The 22,103-nt window shown below is 36.3% G+C and overlaps 1 protein-coding gene across 1 annotated transcript in view; it reads right to left on the reverse strand.

Moving 5' to 3' along the window:
* The window catches only part of LOC107185544 (unconventional myosin-XVIIIa), a 58,033-nt gene that overhangs the window by 26,021 nt on the left and 9,909 nt on the right, over positions 1–22,103 (reverse strand). The window contains exons 3-16 of the mRNA XM_015573248.1: positions 20,595–21,257; positions 18,147–18,614; positions 15,317–15,451; positions 14,394–14,582; positions 13,458–13,634; positions 12,946–13,146; positions 12,670–12,822; positions 11,851–12,431; positions 11,340–11,522; positions 10,862–11,124; positions 10,614–10,776; positions 10,329–10,503; positions 9,832–9,990; positions 9,475–9,690 (exon numbers count right to left, since the gene is read on the reverse strand). Coding sequence (XP_015428734.1) covers positions 9,475–9,690; positions 9,832–9,990; positions 10,329–10,503; positions 10,614–10,776; positions 10,862–11,124; positions 11,340–11,522; positions 11,851–12,431; positions 12,670–12,822; positions 12,946–13,146; positions 13,458–13,634; positions 14,394–14,582; positions 15,317–15,451; positions 18,147–18,614; positions 20,595–21,257 — 3,726 coding nt within the window. The remainder of the gene's footprint in view (positions 1–9,474; positions 9,691–9,831; positions 9,991–10,328; positions 10,504–10,613; positions 10,777–10,861; positions 11,125–11,339; positions 11,523–11,850; positions 12,432–12,669; positions 12,823–12,945; positions 13,147–13,457; positions 13,635–14,393; positions 14,583–15,316; positions 15,452–18,146; positions 18,615–20,594; positions 21,258–22,103) is intronic.

Raw genomic sequence — 22,103 nt, forward strand, 5'->3', positions numbered from 1 at the left:
AATAATCCGTACGTTCTGCCATACGTTGGAGCCTCGTTTATCAAAGAACAGTGATTAACGGAACGATCGATTAACGGAACAGATAGGTATCCGGAACGTCGATTAACGGAACGTCCGAATATCCAGACAGTATTGTCTAATGAACAGACGACGAAACAAACGATGGATTTTTAACTGTAAAAATGACATAGAAATTAATTTCTAGCCCTCTTATTTGCATTTTTAAAAATTTTATTTATTTGTCATATAAAGAATACTGTATAGATACTATTAACCTTTACCTAATGCCTTTTTATTAATTAGGATTTCACTGCATTTTTCAACTGAAACAGGTAGTATAAGTGCAAATTCACAGCTTCAGATACTGATATACAATAGAAAAATAAAAATTGGACAGAACTTAAAATCCTGTACTAGTGATTTCATTATGTTAATAATAATAATAATAATAATGCATAAATAGTATTACAGTTTAATAAACCCGCTATTTATTGCGTTTTGCAAATTAAAAGATCCTATGAATTCTTTTCATACACTTAAAATCTATATTTCATGCTATTTTAGTTTACGTCTAGCCGCGTGGCTCAGACATGGTATAACGATGTGTGTGCGAGCCTACACAAACGACGTTTAAAGGGACAGAAAATCGTGCAAGGTGCATCGCTGGAAGACAGGTCTGAACCGAAGGATCGTGACCCAATATTACAAAATTAATGGTTACCATTAATGAAAACCACCATCACCATAAGTACACATATCATCATTCATAATTGTTATTTATAATCAGAACAGTTTCTACTTAATTATCTTTTTGTTCGACAAATTTCTTTAAGATTTCACTTTGACTGCCTTTCATTTAAATGAACTTTTACTTAATGATTCTTTCCTCAACAATTTGTTTTTCAAAATAACTTATTTTGGGTCTCTGCCATGTATACATTTTACTCGACTCCGCCGTCGTGCAGCGTCGAAGCAGGAAACTTTTCAGCCGCGTAGCAATTTCACTCGTGTCCGAGAGAGGCAACCTTAAACGGTTCTCAAACCTGTTGCCAATAGAAAGTCTGCCCGGATGAATTCGCAAGTATAAACGAGGAACTGGATTCGGAGACGGTCTTCTTGCCGCCAGGAGTGTGACTTAAATACGGAAAATTTGTCTTTTTTTTTTTCTTCCCTCGAGAAAACGAAGTAAAATACACCAGTAGGCAAAGCGTAACGGCGCGCACAATCGTTGCATGCTAAACCGATCGGTATTCTAATTAAACACAAAAGTTCAAACGGTTTCGAATCTCTCGCAAGAGAGCCAAGTGTAATTGGCCGTGGTGAGAAACAGCAATTCCTCATTGCCTAGCTATTTCGCTCTTTCCTGAATAACAAATTATAATAAAGACGCCATTACGAAACAATTCCGCGTATAACTGTTATTTGTTTCTTCTTCTTTTCCTTTATTGACCTTGATCGACCTTGACGCAATTATTCGATCGAGCGCGTAGGAGATTTCCCACTGGTGGAGAAAGTATATTTTCTTTTGCTTTTTGAAAAAGAACATCGTGTGATACATTCTAGATCGAATAAATCAAACCGTTTCTGTTTTTTATTTTTTGAGTGGTATGGACGCATATACAGTGTGTCCCAGTTTTGTCCCGTCAAACTTTACTAGCATATTCAACAAGCAAAAAATAAGACAAAAATGTCATATAAACGTAGGCTTTTAAATGCTTTATTAAAAAGTTGTAAACAGAAATACTGCATGTACTCTGCATATTCACTGTCTAAATTGATGAGATTGAGCAAGTTCTGACAATTACTCGAGCTAATTTGCGAACGAATTGTCTATATGCAAGAAATATAAAAATATGAAGAATATATGCAGAATATGCAAGATATATATGCAATATGCAAAATAAAAAAATATATTTTTTAAATCCTCTAATAATGAAACATATTTCTATGAATGTCCCATTTTTTCTTTTCAATCCGTTTCTCTAAAATATGCATTTGCATAAACTTCCGCAGTCCACTCGTTAATCGCAGTCCCGGGTGAATGACACGTACTGTGAATGTGCAGGGTGTTTCCTAATATGCGGGAAGTATTACACACTGGCGGGTTCGACACATAAAAGTAAAGAGAAAAAAAAGTTCATGTAAACATACACGTCGGATACGACCTTCTTTCACGGTTACAGCCTCTGTTTGATGTTGCAACAACCTTTTCTTCGCGTGTAGACACAGCATAGGATACTGACCCCTATTAATGTGCCATTAAACCGACTTGTTCATTAATAAATTAATTAATAGATTGTCCTATTTTAATTTCGTTTGCTCAAAAATGGTACTGGGTCTTTTTAAACTTTTTTTTTTATTAACACCTCAAGGTCCACGTCTGTAATACTACATCTGAGAAAAATATGACCATTCTCTTTTGTACTATTCAGATATCTTCTTAGGTATTGGTGAATATTAAAAAAAAAATAAAAATAAATAATTTTTTTTTCTGAAAAATAGTTTTTGATGCGATTTTATAATCATTTATGTAATAAAATAATGAAACAAAGAGAGGTGTTCTATTTTGATACGTTTTTTACAAAAAGTTTAGTGAGCTCTTAGGGGGTTAAGGCATTCTTTCCACTTAAAAATGCAAATTTTTCATAATTTTTGTAATTAAAATGAAAATACGTGGTTTTGTTCCAGTTAGCGTATCTTTAGAAGTGCTTTTAACAGATTAATGTGCCTGTCCTAAATAGTGTTCACGCAGTGACTGTGTTTTCTATACTCTAAATTCTTCAGAAAGATTTCTTTCTCCAAGATAGGTATTTTTATGTAATTTCAATACGATCGTTTCAATACAAAAAAAGAAATAAAAGATTCAAATATGAATTTTGTTATAACTTAAGCATAAGAAAACAAAGTTCGTTTTGCCAATCACAGGGTAGTGAGCGAGCAGACTAATGCGGACACGCATTAAAATCTCGCGGTATTAGTGAATTCACTTTAAAAGATAAGAAAACGTTTTAAACGTGCCCGTTTTGCTATTTTTCCATTGAATTAAACGGCTTTATGATATGATTAACACTTTCTATAAATGCAGATCATGATAATTGTCAATTTTCTCACTTCTGTTAAGCACGTGTTCCATAACGTTTCTGATAAGCTATGTGTTTGGGTAGATTCCTGAAAATCATAACGTGCGATCGTGAAAAATTATTCACCACCTATACTTTAACTGTTTAAAAATACAATATTTCTGTTTGTAACACATACATTAGTAGTTGAACTTCATTTTTAAACAAAATTCATTTTTATTCAATTTTTCATTTTCAATTTTTCACTCGTCGTTAAGCAAACAAAATTTGCATTTGCCATTTAAAGTAAAATTTAGGTAAACCGAAAAACATATTCGTAATTTTAACACATTATAAATATTTTCGGAAAAAAAAAAACGAAAACATAAAAGAAAAAAAATCACTTGGAAAAAAAAGAAATATGCAGCAGTATATATACGAAGGCTATTTTATAAGGCAGCGACATTTTTTTTACAATAAAATTTTTGAATTTTTCGAAGTTTCAAAATGAAATAAAACACGTAAAGAGTTAAATATAAAAACTCACTGATAGGGACGGGCTCATTAATACAGAGACCAGCACCCTATTCCATTCTCGAAACTAAGCTTAACCATGCTTTTTTCTTCATATTTGAGTGTATAATGGCCCGTGCTATTATATTATTGAGCTTATCGATAAGAAAAAACTCGTCTCGAAAGGATTAAAATATACTGGGATTCTTAAAAGCAATAATTCGATGGCATTGTACCTCGTTTTCTCTCGGTGTAAGTACGCGTTCGCTTTTGTTTTCTACGTTCGCGCTCGGCTGAGCTCCATCTGCCAACTATAAAATAGCTACCTTTCATAGTTATACGATATCTGATGGATCTTAAGTTGTAAGACGTTTAACGTGTTCACTGCCACGGTGGTCACCGATGACCGGCGCCGTTACATCAGACGAAACAAAAAACAACATTTAAACGTCAACCAATAAACGAGAATTCCGAACTCAAATTAAATCCCAGCTGAAATATCAATTTCATCACCGTTATGCTCGATCGAGTGAAACCGAGATTTTACGACCAATCTAAAGTTACGGACTTCATAATATAAATAAAATCAGTGTTTTGTAGAAAGTATAACAAATCGTTTAAGTTTATTCCTTACATAATAGTCACTGAAAACATGAATTTGTGTAAATATTCACAGTGTAACTATTATTTGTTTCGATGGTAAAGGAAATGAGACATGTATAACACCTTTAATTATACGAAGGAAAATAGTGTACGGATAGTTAAACGTTCAGATTCCAGAACGCCTGGACAGTAGAACATTGAAATAAGAGAACGTTGGGATACTAGAGTTTTTAAATAGAAGAACAATAGAACATTGGAATACTAGAGTGTTTCCATTGTAGAATACTCGAATAAGTAAACCAGCGGATATCAGAGTGCTTGGATAGTAAAACATATGAACGATAGAACATCCTAGATAATTCAGAATTTAGATATTCAGGTATCTGGGTAATTTAATATTCGAATAATAGAACTTTAAGATACTAGAGTGTGTAAATAGTAGAATATTCAAATAATAAAACGTTCAGATACTAGAGTGTTTGGATGGTAAAATATTCGGATAATAAAACGTTCAGATACTAGAGTGTTTGGATGGTAAAATATTCGGATAACAAAATGTTCAAATATTAGACAATTCGAATACCTATTCGGATATCAGGATAACATTCGAATAATCGAACTTTCGGACAAGGAAATGTTCGAATAGTAGAATATTCGAATTATTCTATAATAATCAAATAATAAAACGTTCGGATACTAGAGTTATTGGATAATAACACAATTGGATTAGAGAACCTCCGAATAATACACAATTTGGACAAAATAACATTTTAAATAATACAACGCTTAGATACCAGATTGTTCGAATAATTCAAATATTCGAATAACAGAATTATTCGAATACTTTAAAGGTTCTACTCCATTCAAATCACAGCATCGTTCCTGTGACGACCGATCAGCCGGTAACGATCTGATGACCTTTTTACAAAAGGAGTCGTGTAATTCTGTGGAACGCGCGTGGCCAAGTTCGCGAAGGATGGCAAAACTGCAATCGAGAAATTGGTAGCCACACGAGGAACGTATTGGAAAGCTGTTCCCCGGGAATGTCCGCTGGCCTACTGACGAACGGGAGAAAGGAACTGGTGTAGAAGGAAAGACGGGAGATAACATCACAGAAAATAGCTGTGACCGCGTTATGAAATCGCGGGATATTTTTCACATTTACGTATGTAATCCCTGTTGTTTATTCACCTCGCCATGTATTACCTACAATTAAACCACGAATATGCTTGTGTAAATTTACATTTCTATAGACAGATTCGCGAGAGCATCGAACGAAAACGGAAATTTGTTTCTTCTATTTAATTCGTTTGTGATTCGAATGACTCTTTCGTTGCTAAATTTGAAATTTTCCAGCTACACTAATAAAACATACATAATAAATAATTGCTACACTCAGATATATAATAATATCTGAAGACTGTGAAGACACTACACTAATAAATAATATCGTGTAATTTGGAGTTCGTTCGTTATTTCGGCATACAGGGCGGACCACGAAACGTGATCAGATTCTTTCACTGTTAGCTGTTCGATCGAAAATTTTGCTGACTATGTAACATAACATGATTTAAAGAGAGCTTTTAAAATAATTATACTAAATTTGGTGTCTACCCTTTTTTCCCACAATTTTTAAGGTCACCTTCAGTTTTTTATAGATAAACCTACAATTTTTTATATCAAACTTTTAGCGGATACTGAACGAATTTGGCAAGCATCATAAAAAATGTTTCTTTGGTGTGATAATTGCAGAACATATCTACGCGTAATATTATAACTGTATTCACATTACCCAAAAATTTTTGATGTTAGCTGTGAATACGTATACAGTATGTAAGTGTATACTCGATATTATTTCTCTAATTATGGAAAATGTAGAAAAAAATGTTTCATATGAAAGTTGTTCGATTTCATGGAGCAAACTTGATAGAATATTAAAATTTTTCTTTTAATTGTTATTTACAGAGATTTTAATAACAATGTAATGTTTTTCAATAGAACTATATATGTATTATTATTGGTGTCATGTTATTAAGCATTCCAAGACGACATCAACGATATGTTTGAAAGTTCCGTTTGAACAATAATTTCTCTAAATGTCAAATTCGGTTAGCGTCTTTTCCCCATAACGTGTACGATCCGCGAGACAAGAAATTGCCAACAATATTGATACAATAATCCGAGAAGTTGTTCGAACAGAACTTCGAAATACATATGTGATTGAATTCGTCTTGAAACGCTTAATATCATGGCGATAATAAAAACATATAGTTTCATTTAAAAATATTACATTGTTATTAAAATCTCCATCAATATCAATAAAACGAAAAATTCCAATATTCTATTAAGTTTGCTCCATGAAATCAAACAACTTTTATACGAAACATTTGTTCGCATTTTCAATAGTTAGAGAAATACAGTAAAATATCGATACCTGTTCGAAGGCTCCTCGACACTAAACATTAAATATTTCATAAACTAATGGTCCTATGAGACTGGAACAAATATTGGCTTGAGAATTCCAAGCTCTATCACTGTGCTAAACCTCATTAAAAAGTCAGCGTTACACCTGGAGACTTCTGCTTGTCAGTGCCGAGGAGCCTTCGAGCATTCATCGATGATTTACTGTAATAAACGTGTATACGGTTCAATTGTACGTACTGTATACGCAAGCAGTTGTCGTTATATCATTTGTAGATTATTCTTCCCGCATTCCTACTGTACTTATACAACGGAATTCCACTATACAGGGTGATTCATCAATTTAATATAAGTAAAAGACGTCATATAAACATACGTCCTGTATACCTTAGTTGTCGACTTATGGATAATTAAAGAAAATGTTTGAGACGTGCCCGCTTCGTGCCTTAACACACGTTACGAAAATGCCAGGTATTCTTCGAATAGCCCCAAATCCATTTTGTATCCTTTCTTGCAAATTCTGTACATTATTCACAAGCGTTGGATACACAATATTTTTTAAATGGCCCCAAAATTAAAAGTCTAATGAGTCAAGATGGTGCTCTTAGAATATTTTCTTTAATCATTCGTAACAGAAAAACGAAGGGCTATATAGGACATATCTTCATATGACATTTTTTACTTATATTAGTGTGTAGCTTTATCCCCTGAAGTTATTGATGTGCATTTATAAATCACCCTGTATATGCTCACGAGAAAATGTATGGAAAGTCGATCAATTCTATCAATGGTAAGCAACGTTCTGCTACCAATTAGAATTCACCATTCGAGATTTTGTTTAAATGTACTGTGCATTTAATGATTAGCAATGATGCTGGATCAATACTATCGGTTCTAGCCGAAAAAATTAACCCAAAACTGTCGTTTGAAAGGCGGTGTCAAACAAATTGGACCCCGGTACCCCCGAAGTGAACCGCGGAGAGATACATCTCTGGCAAAAAGAGGAAAGGAGCGCGTGCAAGGTGAAACACTTTCGCGACGACGAAAAGGCCTTGGGGGTACAGAGAATTCTGCGAACACGGAGAGACTCCGTCGTGGAGTGCAACGATTTCTATCTAGGCCACGAGAAAGTCACGAGCCCGCGCGTTGTGTCGATCCTCTTGCGAGAGATACTCCGCCAGTTTGTATCATACTTTCACGGTCAAACGGCTGTACGTGTCTCGCACTTCTGGATTAACGTTGCGTTATTAACCCTTCCCCTTCGGGTTCAGGCCGAGTGTAGCGGACTTTGATGGGTCGTTTGGGAAATCATTCTGGAGAAAAGATTGCACGAATAGAAATTCTCGGCATTAGTGTAGTTACATTCTATAGATTCTGCTGAGACAGTTATATTAGTATATAGTACATTTATATTAACGAATAATAATATAGTATTGTGTGCCTGATTGGTTGCTTCGTTAATGTCTGTTCCACATTTAATGCAACATCAAAATATAAACAAACGAATCATTTTGTATCGAATTAAGTAATGTTATCATTACAATACATAGTAGAATTTTCAAAGATTGCAACTAAGTGAAATGGTGGACACAATATTTATGCTTGTACGAGAGATTTTAGTCTCAGAATAAGTGTTTAAAACTCGTTCTGAAGCACTCTGTATAATGTGTACCTTAAGGACATCCATGATTTTTTTTTAACCACTTGTTTAACCCTTTGTGGAGGGAACGGTCCAAAGTTGATCGCTCTGTAGAGTAACAAATACATACATAGTTACAGTATATACATATATACATTTATAGTTTACACTGGACGCAAATATGCGTCGATCGTCCGCAAAGGGTTAATTAGCTTTCAGCTGCCAATAGATTACTGTGATTAAATCCTCAAAATATTCTTTGTATGAAAAAACGAAGTCACTTTCAGTTTTTCTTTTTAAGTGTCAGCATTTCATTAACGTATTGTTCGTCAGCTGTTTACGATTACCTTCAGAACATATTCTGATTTTTGCGATATGTTACTACCTAACGGTGTTGTAATCGTACTATATTGAGAAAAATTACATTGTCAATATTGTTGGATTTGATTTGATACATTTGCAAGAACAGGAGAAAGCAAATGCTACGACTCCATTAAAAAAAAAAATTAAAGCGAGTGGTTCTTTTTTATATTTTGGAAATATAAATAATATATATGTATAATACAGGATGCCACTTGTTACTGAAAGCGATGTCACTGAAATATTTCGTAGAGAAAGTCGTTTAGCATTCTGCAGCTTACCTACCACCGCGTATACGTTCCAAATTATATGTTTTGTGGACACATATAGGGAGAACAGTTTAAAACAGACCTATCCACGCAAATGTACTGCCGAGCAAATATAATCTCGCCTTCTGAGAGAGAAGCTACGAAAAACAACGATCTCATTTATTACCAGCGTCATACACACGTGTACTGTATTATCAGTAATTGACGCCGTCGAGTCTGAAGCTTCTGGTCTAAAAAAAACTTTCCTCAACTGTTACATTGATAATAATGATCCTAGCCATTACTATGGTGAGGGGTACCAAATAATCCATCTTGTGGAAATGTTAAGGGAATCTTACCAACTATGACGTCACAGCAATAAGATTCTATTTAAATATCGAGAAACGATTTATGTCACTTTTGTCATAATTATTAAGCACAAGGCGCGGTTAATTATAATGCAGAACTGTATAATGTTTCAGTGGGTATATAGTAGTACAGCCCTTAGTATATAGAAGGGATACTAAGGTGAACTTATATTTCAAGTATAACAAGAGTTTGTAGGAATTTCCATTTCTTTAAGACGAAATTCAATTTTACTGAAAAACCGAAATTATACAAATTGACTTACCTGACTTTGTCCAACACGATACGAAGCTGGATCAATGTCCACAGTCAACAGCATATCTTCGACCATACGGCGTTCATCGCCTACGGGACTACCAGGTCGTGCGTTACAGTCGGTCGACAATAAGCCGAATCGTCTTCTAAATTCGCCTAAAGCCATGTGTTTAGGAAATCCGACTTTATGCAGCCGAATAGCTTCGATTATTTGACTTCCACGCATCTGTATAAAAAGAAATGTAGTTTTAATATATTACACGAAGAGTTCAAAGTTTACAAGTGACAATGAATAGGTTGTAAACGACCTAGGCGCAGATTAATTAATTGACAGAATAATCATGCAATTAAAATGCAAAATATTTACCTGTGAACGTAGAAGAGGCACATTGATGACGCTGTCTTCATTCTGATTTGATTTTACAGACAGTAAACTCTTATTATCGGTACAACCGGAATTGTGTTGCGGTAGTATGCAATGGATGAATTTAACCCGAGTTCTCCTCAGAGTTTCAACCAGTCCGTCCTACAAATATTATATTGTATATTTTATTTTTGTTCTGCATAAAAACATTGAATGTAATACGAGAAAAAGTATACAATTAGTTATACGACGAATAAGACGATCAGGAAATGATGAGAACATATATTTCAATAACATATTAACTCGGGTTACAGGGTATGTCGTAATTCATATAACTGAAATTCTGTTTAGGTGAATTTATTCTAATCTTCCTTAATTGCAGTGACTTACGCAACACCCTGTATATTATGTGTGTAAAGATCAATTAAGTTTCAGTTATGTATAAGCTTAATTGTACACTGTAATTATATATTAAAGTATTTTTTAATTTGTATACGTACTACGGTGAATTTCACTTGCAAGCAAACGTTTTTTCTCTTCACAGCAGTAAATGTTCGTCTAATGCTCGAAGCTCTTCTTAAAGACTGCGAACCTTCTAATCCAGGCATCGAACTACACAGAGTACCAGAGACACCAGCTCCCCGCGCGCTTGCAAACAGCGTGTTTACATCTTCTCTGATATTAAAACGGAAGACAACATTAGCTATTGAAGCGACGATGTTTTCCACAGACAGACATCGTGGAACATAAATTACTAATAGTGTATATAGAAAATCCAAAGATACCTTGTACTTTCTTGAAGAATTGTAATAGCACTTTTAGTAACCGGATTTTCTCGCGTCGCTTTAAGCCAACCAGTCGCCGTATATAGTACAGGATTAGTACCCAATAAGTGTTGTAAAATGAACTGATTGTTACCGGGTGCTTTTCTTAACAGTATTTGGTGATCTAATAAAAGAAAAATGATCGAAAAAATGAATGTAATTTTAGTGTCTTTCAGATTCAAAAAGCGGCATTATAGATGCTTAGTTACCTCGATCTCCGTAATGAGAAAACAGCCGATCTAAAAATGTCTCGTCGCTACCTCCTGGACACACTGCCTCTTCGTCTAATAGCCACAAAAGTCCCTTTCGTTCCATTTGTCTACTTCCACTAAGGTCATTTTGACTAGTTCGCAGCATTGTTGCACCTTGTGAATTTCCACGATCCATCAGTGAAACCAACGCTTGGGGCGAGCCGATACCACTTTCGTCACAGCCATCTTCACAATCTACATCAATTCCTTCTTGGATGTACCTAAATTTCAAGTACATCAATTACGAATATTCACCAACGTAACTGTGCTGTAATTGAACACTTTTACGGCCAATAACATACGATCTACATGACTATAGTTGTGACAATGTTGTTGTTTTTTAAACAACTAATATTTCTCTTCAATTATTTGATATGTACCTTAGAATTATTGGTCGCGAAAATGTTAAGTAATTTTACTTTATAAAACTAGGCACCTGTCCCTCGGCGCCACCAACGTTGTATGATGGAACAACAATTGCAAGCGTTCCTGTAAGTAATTATGGCAAAGGTCTTCGAAACATGCTCCAGTTTGTCGTCCGCAGGTAGCGGGATTCTGAAAACCGGGCGAATCGCACAGCAATAAAGATGCAACCGTGTGTACCGAGGATGATATGGATCTGCGAATATACAGAGAACAACAATTATTATTTGCCCGGTTTTGTATGTTGCTAATGAAGGAGAGAAAGGAATCGGCCAATCAGCTACCGGACCGGGAGTCGAACCCAGGTCTTTCGCTTCCGGGCGACTGCTATGACCAACTGAGCTACCAGGGCCGTCAGCGATTCTTCTTCTCCTAATTCATATAATCCAAACAATGATGGCTGCCGCGCTCTTACCGCTTACACTAATAAATTACGAAGAATAAAATATAGATGAAACAAATTTCACCTATGCAATTCACTAGAACCGGTTTATATGCGGTGACTACATTGAATATAACCTCACCTATTAATGAGAGCCGCGACGCAATGGAACACCTCGGAATAAAGTCCAATAAGAAGTCCTTCGAGAGCGTCCAGACCAGTTATGTCCTTGCTCTGCTCTGTAGGACTTGGTGTCCGTAATGTAGGCCTCGGTGTGTTCGGGGTGCCACCACCCCCGTTACAGGAGAACACCACTCTGCTCAGATCCTCGACCGAAGTGCCCAGCAACGTGGCTGCTTTCTCTGCGCACTCTACTCTCGCGAACTGCCAGCGACTTTGAGAACTGGTGCCGACTTTGACAGCACCCGCGCAACTCAGGTGATATATACCGGTGAGCACCAACCAGATAACTTTCTCGTCGGTTTCCGAGATACCAAGCGTTCGGAACGCGGCTACGATTCGGTTGAATTCAACCATGGCCCGTTGTTTGTCCTCGTGCTTCTGCAGGGGCGTGATGAACGGATTATTCTCCGCGACTAAATTAGTAAGATGCAATTCCTTTCTCAATGCACCCTCTGCGCCGGCCAGCAACCGGTATAACGCATGAAAGGTTGGATCTCCGTTCACCCTTTTACCTATCCTTGACTTCTCCAAAAGTAACACCTTGTGAACAGAAAAAAAAGCAGGATAAATATTACGGCGATAAGTACTATTCAAAAATTATTCGGCATGCTGAGTCATTTATGAAGGTACTTCTGTCACAAGTGTGGTAAAAAATAAGAACACATCGTAAAAAACTAAATAATTTCACATTTTTTGATATATTGGATTTCCTATGACGATATGAAGTGTAATATAACATAAATAAGTAAATATAACATAGATAAATCTGTTACTTTACCTGCAACGAAGCGGATGCAATTAGACCTGACTGGTCGAAGTCTAAACTAAACAGTTGCGTAAAACGCGTTGCATTTGAGTTCATGTACGTTCTACTATTTCCAAATGCTTCTAGGACAGTGAAGACGGCATTGAGTTTCTCGATAGTCAGGATCTTTAAAAATACAATAATTAAGGTGAGTTATAATTTTGCGTGTATTGCCAGCATTAACATATGAAATGAATTCAAGAATATACTATATTCTCTGTATACTCGGCGCATAAAACTTTGATTTACCTTATTAACTGTGCCTGCAGCCAATACGAGGTAATGCAGAGCATGCTTAAAGTTTGTAGTTTTGCCTGATCCGCTACGGCCAAGAAAAACTAAGGAATGATCTCTTCGAGTTGCTAACATTCCTCTGTAGGCTGCTTGCGCCATCGCGTAAACATGCGGGGGCATATCTTCGCTCTTGCATCCTCTGAACATAAGCGCCACCTTAACGGGGGAAAATCATTAATTCCAGTTGCAAAATAATGTCAAAACATTCATAAGTATCTGGTAAATCATGCCTATCGATTAAATATTTTATATTTCTTTCAGTGAATACTGCAGATTCCGAAAGTTATAGAAATTTGTTTTAAAACATTAATAATTAATAATGTTAATGATGTAATAACTTGCTGGTAAAATATTTTTTACTATTCTACAATATAATCTATTCTAATATTATGTAAAATATTACACAAATGTAGAAAAATGAAAAAATAAATTCTACACTCAGGTGAATGAAAATAATATGAATTTACCTTTTCTGAATAAATTGCTAACGGGGCCACCGGATTGATTATGATCATACTATCGCCAGCATAAGTGTGTATTAAGTTGCTAGCATAACGTTGCCTTAATGTATGAAGAACAGAAGACTCATTAAGAAACCGTAAACGAGAGAGCTCTTCGGCCTTGTCGAACTGTGGAGGATTGGCCTGTAAAAGAAATACATAATCACGTTGATTTAACCTACATATTCACGCACTTATGTTACAGATTCGCGATACAATTTTAATCCAATTTCACTATCATTTTCTTCATTGGATTTTCAATTACATCCCACCCTCGGTTCGCACAATATTAGAATTATACCTTTTTTCCGGTTCAATACGATTAAAAAAATGCGACAAATTTTATTTTGCGCTGCTCTGTTTTAGTTTAACCAAGTTTACGATCAAAAATACCCGAATAAACTGCTGCCATCGAGAAAGAGAAATACTTTATCCCTATAAATTAAAGGAATAAAACATCTGTACATTCTCTGACTGTTTACTTAAAAAAATTAAATTTTCAATTTACATTATGTATTTATGTATACCCTACTTTTTTTTAAAAAAACATAGATTTGTGCGATTTTAATTTACATTTTTAATGCAACCAACTGTCCAAATCGAGGTTCAAGAATTAATTGTAGAAGTACAGAAATCTGAATCTTAAAAATAATTTTGCAATAACTAAATTTCAGACGCCGATCTAAATTCAAGTTATCATACACAGTAACTTCGAAAAACAGAAATTAAACGAAAATGTAACATCCCTTATCAGTAGATTAATCATATTGTAAATAACATAAAAACGTTATTAAATTTCATTGTGAATTTTAGTTCGTCGTATTTTACATATTTTCTAATTATACAAGTGCATAAAATCCGCACGCTGGGATAACAAGGTATTACTAGCGTGTCTATTAATACTTTTTCGACATCCTCCTCGTCGACCAGAAGCTCCTCGCCGGAAGTGGCCAGGCGAATCTTCAGCTTTCCCGTGTCCGGATCCGCCGAGCCGTACTTGGTCCCAAGCGTGAAACCGCCACGGTGCAGCAACCAAACCTTCTCGTAATTCAGCCATGCCTGTTCTTGCGCCAAGTGCTCCTCCGACCGTGCCTGGTTGTGTGACAACAATTAAACCAACATTTGAATGCGATTACCTCAGAACGAAATGCATCGAGTTCAGGCGTTACCGGTTAATCCCACTACATAACGTTCCCGATATAATAGTATCGCACTACCGTGCATCCGTAATGAGTCCGGAAGGTCATATAACGGGGAAGTTCGTGATGACAATGTAAAAAAAAAAAAAACGTTCGACGTTCGAGAATACGTATGATACAGCTCTAAACGGACCAATAGAGACCGTCGACTTGTTTACATCAGTAACATCACGTGGCCAGATGATAGGTTAAAACCATTCTTATTCACCGATTCGCGTTTCTCACGGCTGTAACCGTGTAATTTTGCGGTTTTATACAGTATCAACCGTTTCTTATTGCAAGGAATACTATTTCCATGGTAAATGTTCGTTTAATTCCATTGTATAATCTCGAAATGTGTTCAACGGTAAGACAGTCGCCATTAGTCCTGCATGCGAGCGTTAGAGTAGGGTAAAAACTAAATAGGTAACACGCCCTGGTTGACAAAACGCCTCACTAGTGTTTACTAGTACTGTTTGTAATAATTATTGTGCAAATTCTGAAAATCGCAAGGTTATTTTTAGAAATCCTTAAGATTAAATGAAAGTGATGAAAATTCGACTGATGAGGATACCGATTGGGTCTTTCAGAAATAATAATAAACTTATAATGACTTTTTAGAAATAAAATTGCGAGTATAATACTCACCATACTATCCTGAAACCGCAAGCTGCCTGATCGTCGAAGCGTGCCGCTACGAATATTCGCAGCAGCAAGCTCAACCTGTTGTCCGTCACTATCGCCTCGTCTTGATAACTCTGACAATTCCGCAACCGGTTGCACCTGTGAGAAAGAAAGTATCGAACAACTGTTAGAAAGAATAAAGAAAGGAAACATCGTTTACAAAAAAAAAAGTTAAAATATGATATATAAAACTTATACATTTATTTATACAACTTATACTTTATTACGCGGAAACCGAGCTAAATAATATTCACCCTTCCAAATCGGTTCAAATTGATATTACTAGACTATTACTGTTAAAAAAATATCCAATATTATTTTAATAAACAGACTGGAGATGTTGCACAGTGATATCATGACAATTACATTAAACATGACGAAGCTGAAAACTGGAAAATTATCCGATTCTTTTAAGGAAAGTGATTGTATATTTCAACCATTAATCAAAGTATGAAGATCGACTAAAAATGGAATACAATACTTTTTATCCCAGGAAACCGCGATAAGTAGTACAAATAGCACTGGGCGCCGATATTTCAATGCCTCGAAGGAGGGTAAAACAACGGGAAAAGACGAAAGACTGGCATGAAATAAGCATATCAAGAAGTACAAAGATTTCTTATATAGTGCTCATAATAAAGAATCGTCTTGTTTCAACCAACTGAACCAGAACAACCCCTTGATGCTAGAGGAACCGATCGGGGCAAAGTGACCTATTAAGATTTGTTAAACATTTCTATCCTTTTCTACTGTGTTGATTTATTACTTTTACTTTCTAGGTTCTAAAATCTTCAAATGCACGTACATCACGACAGATTCTAAATTATTACAGTTATTTTGTCTACGAAGACAAAAGAAACTATTTGAAGGTGTATCGGTTATAAAAGATGCATGTGGGTCAAAAGATCCCAAACCGTTCTTCTAGGTACATCGAGTGGGCACAGATTCCGATTATTCTAATGTTAACGTATACGATCGACGAGAATGCAAAAGGAGAACATGCAAATTTATAGAAAGTCGTAAAAATCAACGATTTGTTAAAGTGTTATTTACAGAACGAAAGGATTCAAAAATTCTAATTTTAAGATACACGATGGGAATGCAAAAGGAATGAAATGTAAATTTATGAAAAATCGTCAAAAGGACAGTTATCAACAGTTGTTAACAGAACGAAAGGATTTTAAGGTTCATTTAATGTTAAGGTCTAAGGTTCGTCTAATATTAAGACATACCATCGACGAGAATGCAAAAGGAGAATATATAAATTTATAAAAAGTTGTTAAAATCATCAGTTTGTTATTAACAATTTTTTACAGAACGAAAAGATTCAAATCTTCTAATGCTATGGTACACGATCGATGGGAAAGCAAAAGGAAAAAAAAAATGCAAATTTATAACAAGTCGAAATAACAATGATCAACAGTTTCTTACGGAACAAAAAGATTCTAAGCCTGGGGATGTAACGTCGCCGTGAATCATGATCAATTCTCACAAGCAATAGGGGATCACGGGTTAGACACTTTGATAGGAAGTTATTTTAACGCGACAGTCTCTCGGGGTCCGAGTACAGTTTCATTAGGGATCATGAGTCATGATCGCGCTATATTCGGTGCACTAGTGGCAACAAACCACCCGACATTTGCTCAGGAAACACCAATTACGTTTGTTCTGCAACTAACTTTCAACCGCCACCATTCACCCGCTTCCACTGAAAAGCGACAAGAACCCTCTTGCGATAATTCCCGGTAGTACAAAGATACACAAGGTGTCTTATAATAAATGGTATTATCCAAGAAAAACTGATTTAATATATAGGGTAAATGTCCCAATTTTTTTACTAAAAAATTGTATTATTATGGTGGAACTCTGATGTATATAAAAACAACGAAATACATGTACTTACATAGATGTACCTGGTATTTAAAAATTAATTTTGAAAAATGAAAGTGCAATTTCAGCTTCGAAAATGTGATTACGTGAGTAGGAAGTAATGGCGAAATCATATTAAAGAAAGAGCCGTAAGTTTGATATTCGAGTTATATCTACTGTACAAAGTAAATTGTTAAAGTATGTAAAAATTATTTTAATTGTCGAGGTGACATAGGGACACTGGGATTATTCGCAAATTTTAATTATTAATTAATTAATCCTTCATATTTAATGTATAAAACTATTTCTTTGATAATATTATGTTCCTAACTCAGACGATTTTTGTGTTAACGACGATTTTAGTGTTATATCTGTGAGTATACAATAGTTTCTTCTAGTCTTATATAGACGGTATGGCATTCAGGATTGTTACAAATAGAACAGAAAGATGTAAGAAGATTATGTTATGTTGAGTACCTATTGATTGAGAAATAATGTTGTGTTGAGACAATTAAAGAAAAAACTGTAATGTTATATTGATTCGTAGTAATTATTAGGTAGTTTTAATTATTTCATGTCTTTCATTCTGCACGATTCTGCTTAATCTAATTTGCAGTACAACTTTACCCCAGCGTTGTTATTTTTAACCCCAAGGTGGCGCAAAAAGTAACTATCCGACTCTGTCGATTTTCACAGTCACAGTATTTCTAACAATTAATTTAAAAACATTTCATTGCGATAAAACTAATCTTGTATCTCCAACCGATCCGTATAAATTAACATTAAATCTCTAGCTAAAATATAGACGTTCTTATTTCAGGAAAACTAAAAATTGTTACTTTCAACCCCGGTCTCCCCTGCCCTATTCGAACTGAGTATCCACTTGCACCCTTCGCGATAATCAAAAATATTTTTTAAGATATACCTTCACGGTGACACTGTTGGCCGAACGCTTGATGAGATCGATAATTTCCTCCCGCGACTTATCGTCCACGTTGATCCCGTTGACCTCGATCAAACGATCGCCAGGCAACAGGCCGGTGTCATTGTTGTGCTGTACCAGCGAGCCAGGTTCGGCGAAGATCACCGATCTCATCTGCGTGCCGCCCCCCGCGGCCCGCTCGACGATCACCGCGCGACGCAACGAAAATCCAAAATCGTTCCGAGGCGGTGGTTGCCTATGAATAGTCAATTCCCTCGGTTCGGGCAACTCCAACGGAACGATCTCCGGTAATTGCAGCTCGACGCCCTGTTCCTCGAACGACACCGTCGATCGCCACCTCGAGAAACCCTGCGATTCGCCGACCGGCGACAGACTGAACGGAGGCGTCGCGAAACTCGAATTCGTTGTGTCCGTTAAGGAATCCGCCGAAGGACTAGCACTGGTTACAACCTAGGAGAGATCGAAGAAATTTAGTTTGGACAGAAAATATAAGGCGAATAAGCCAATGGGGAGTAGTTTCGTAATGGACATTTCTTAATGACTTGTGGGGAAAAAATGCTGAGAGCAATTAGGGGATCATAGGTTTGGGTAGGGTGAAGGTACCTTGACTTACAAACTCGGCTTCCGCTAAGGGAAGAAGTGGCGTATGAGAAAGGCCACGTACCATTTGGATAAATTTCTTTCAAGTACTGAAATAAATGTTAAATCTAATGTTAATTTGTCATATATTTCAGTAATTCCCGAGACCCAGTGGTAGTAGCCCCTTCATCTACGCCATATTTTTTAGGTATTGATAATTTTTGTCAAAATGTCGATAAGTTTTACAAAAAAGAAAGCTGCTTGGAAAGAGAATAAATGCAACGAGTACTTGTGACGTGAGTTTCGTCTGAGAAATTGTCTCCTCAAGCTGCATTAATTTTAACCGAAAAGAGAAACTATCTTTTTTCATCATTCGTTTTATTTTATTTTTAACTATGTTCCACCAACCCGACTATCGTAAAGCTTCTACAGATAATAATTAAATAATAGAGTATTATTCTTGACTTTCTTGGTGAGTGTCACTCAAGAGGGTTGTTTGCAAAAGCCACCCCCAAAAATAAATTATTTCTTTTCTACTCTACTAGATGCACAATTCTCAAAAAAAGTTTTAATTAGAGCTAATATTTAGCTATTATTTCGTTTCTCTTCTATTTAAATATCTTAAGTAATAACCGAGAAAAAAATGATAAAATTTAGGACTTTTGCCCCCATATTACCCTTAAACGAGGGGTAGCGATCTGAAACTCTACGGAATGGTGTTTCGGATAAAAAGCATTGTTTAGCAAATAATAATAACAAAAAGTGACACAGGAGCCACTAGACTCATTCAAGGTTGTAAAACTTTCGTCTACAAACTTGAAGCAAAACACGAAAGGGGCGTATCCATTTGTTACGAATCTTCATATCGTATCATTGTATGATACCACCGTTGCGTACCATCGTATCGTATCACCGTTACGTATCATCGTTGCATGCGTATCCGTACAAAAACAGAGGATACGACCTGTCACGAAAAATAGAGTATGAGCTCCTCCTGTGACTACAATGAGTTCACCTCTTGAGTTAGCAGTGGCCTTCACATTTTTATACATTATATGCTGAAGACAAAAAAAAGGAAGTCAGTAGGTGTCACAAATATATAAAAATAGAGATATATATATAGTGACTACTTCCCTTGAGAAGAATTGCACGCAGAATAAAATCTAGATTGCTAAATACAAGGCAGAGGAACTGGTCGAATATTTTTCGAAGGAAAATAAACTAGAATGGCAGGATAACTATGTCCAGAAAATAGTATGACAAATATATCTGCAATGATATCTAATAAAACTAAACTGCAATGGTTACAATATAACTAATAACAAGGAGTGTAGTTTCACTTAAATATTTATTTTTTTTTATTCACATTCAAGGATGAATGCGCGTGTGCGTGCGTGAGTTGCACACAGCACATGGCTACTGTGGCTTGTAGAAGGCTCCCCACCCCAAAGCTGTACAAATGAATACAGTACACTCGCGTTAAAGTAGCGGTAGGAACGCCCCAGCTCAGACGTGCGCGTACCCCACTATTAGTCACCATCAGTAACCACAGTTCTGATCCAACTGGTGGATCGACCGAACTGCCACGAGATCCTACGTGCCCATTGGCTCACGTTGAAGTAGCGTTTTCAAGAAAACCCCGCCTCGAGAGCCCCGCACCGCTACTTTAACACGAGTCTACTATATCGCGACATACTTTGATGTGACTACAAAAAACCGATAAATGACCGATCGGTAACATTTTCACACACAACGATGCAACGCCTTCCCGTCCACATTGATACACAACGATGATACACAACGCAGATACGCAACAAGTGGATACGCACCTCAAGATGCGCATCGACCAACCTGCAGTAGTTTCGTATCGCCCTGACTATGGTGACTATGATGATAATGGTGATGGTACTGCTGTTGCTGTTGTTGTTGACTATGTTGAACGGATCGTTGCGGTGAAATTTGCCAGGTGCTCTGACAAATTAACGTCTCCTCCTCGCTGCAGGTCTCCTCTTTGCCCAAAACCGTTCCCAATCCCGGTAAATGCGTGGGCACGTTCTGATAAGCGATCACTTCGTTCTGCAACGTGTTCCTCGCTAATAAATTATTCGGCTCCTGGTAATTAATCTCGTCGCCATTTGCTAAAGCGTTCTCGTCCGAAACGGGCGTCGTGGCGCCACCGGTGATGCCCAGACGTGGTCCTTTCAGAATGCCCCTTTTCGGCGGTTTCGGCGGCAACGGGGGCAGATTCTTGCCCAGTTGAACGTTCGACGAATTGATGGTCAACGACGTCAACGAGGTCTCCGACGAATCGCTCTGTATCAAACCGTCCGGCGTTCGGTTCGTCGAATTGTTATTGGGACGCGGTCCCTGGCCTGAATTCGACGTGTTCTGCGAATTTTCTAGGATGTCCCGATCTAGATACGCGAAAAACGACGCGCTATAGTCCGCGGTGATGCCACTCGGTAGCTTCTCTTTCTCCTTTCGACGACCGGGAAGTTTCAATGACCTACGCACCTGGAACCATAAGAAATAATATCTAAATTACACGATACACAGTATGCCTGGCGAACAACCGGGACTGATCTGTTTTGAAGTTTTGTGTGTGTTTCGAAGCTATTTAGTTTCACAGGAATGTGTTCCTTATAGGTCATTCCACGCGAAATGAGACACTTTTTGGAGTAACATTTCGGATTTTGTTGACACTTGGATATGTTGTAGTCTTTCACTAAAGATATAGTATAATAAAGATATATAATATAAATATAATAAAGATATATATTATAAACATATCTCGAAGGACTTTGGAAAATTTTTAAAATAGTCGATTTTACAGATGTTTGAAATACAGTGTCAACGTTTTTTCAATACATCGTAACTGTCGAACCAACAATCCGAGCAAAATAAGCTTTGTGAGTGGTTACAGCGGAGACATAAGAGTATCTATTAAAAATTATTTCAGTTATAAAAAAATATTGTTTAACCATTTATTTTGTAATGGTTTTAAAGAAATGCAATGTTGCACTAGTAGGAACCAATTGAAAAATTTGAAAAAAAAAGTTGAGGATATAGTCCTATATGTCCTCTTTATGGAAAAATTTGCAAAAATAAGGACAAACTTCGATTAATTTTCATATGGCCAATTTTGGAGTGTCCTTACTTTTGAAAATTTTTCAATGAAGAGGGCAAAAACATAGGACTATATCCTAAATTTGTTTCAATTTTTTCAATTAATTCCTACTATTGTAAAATTACATTTCTATGAAACAATTACAAAATAAATGGTTAAACAATATTCTCTTCTACCTGAAATAATTTTGGTTAGGTACTGTTATGTCTCCACTGTAAGCACCCTTAAAGCTC

The sequence above is a fragment of the Dufourea novaeangliae genome, unplaced genomic scaffold (assembly GCF_001272555.1).
Source record: "Dufourea novaeangliae isolate 0120121106 unplaced genomic scaffold, ASM127255v1 scaffold18, whole genome shotgun sequence".
NCBI classification, from domain to species: Eukaryota; Metazoa; Arthropoda; class Insecta; order Hymenoptera; family Halictidae; genus Dufourea; species Dufourea novaeangliae.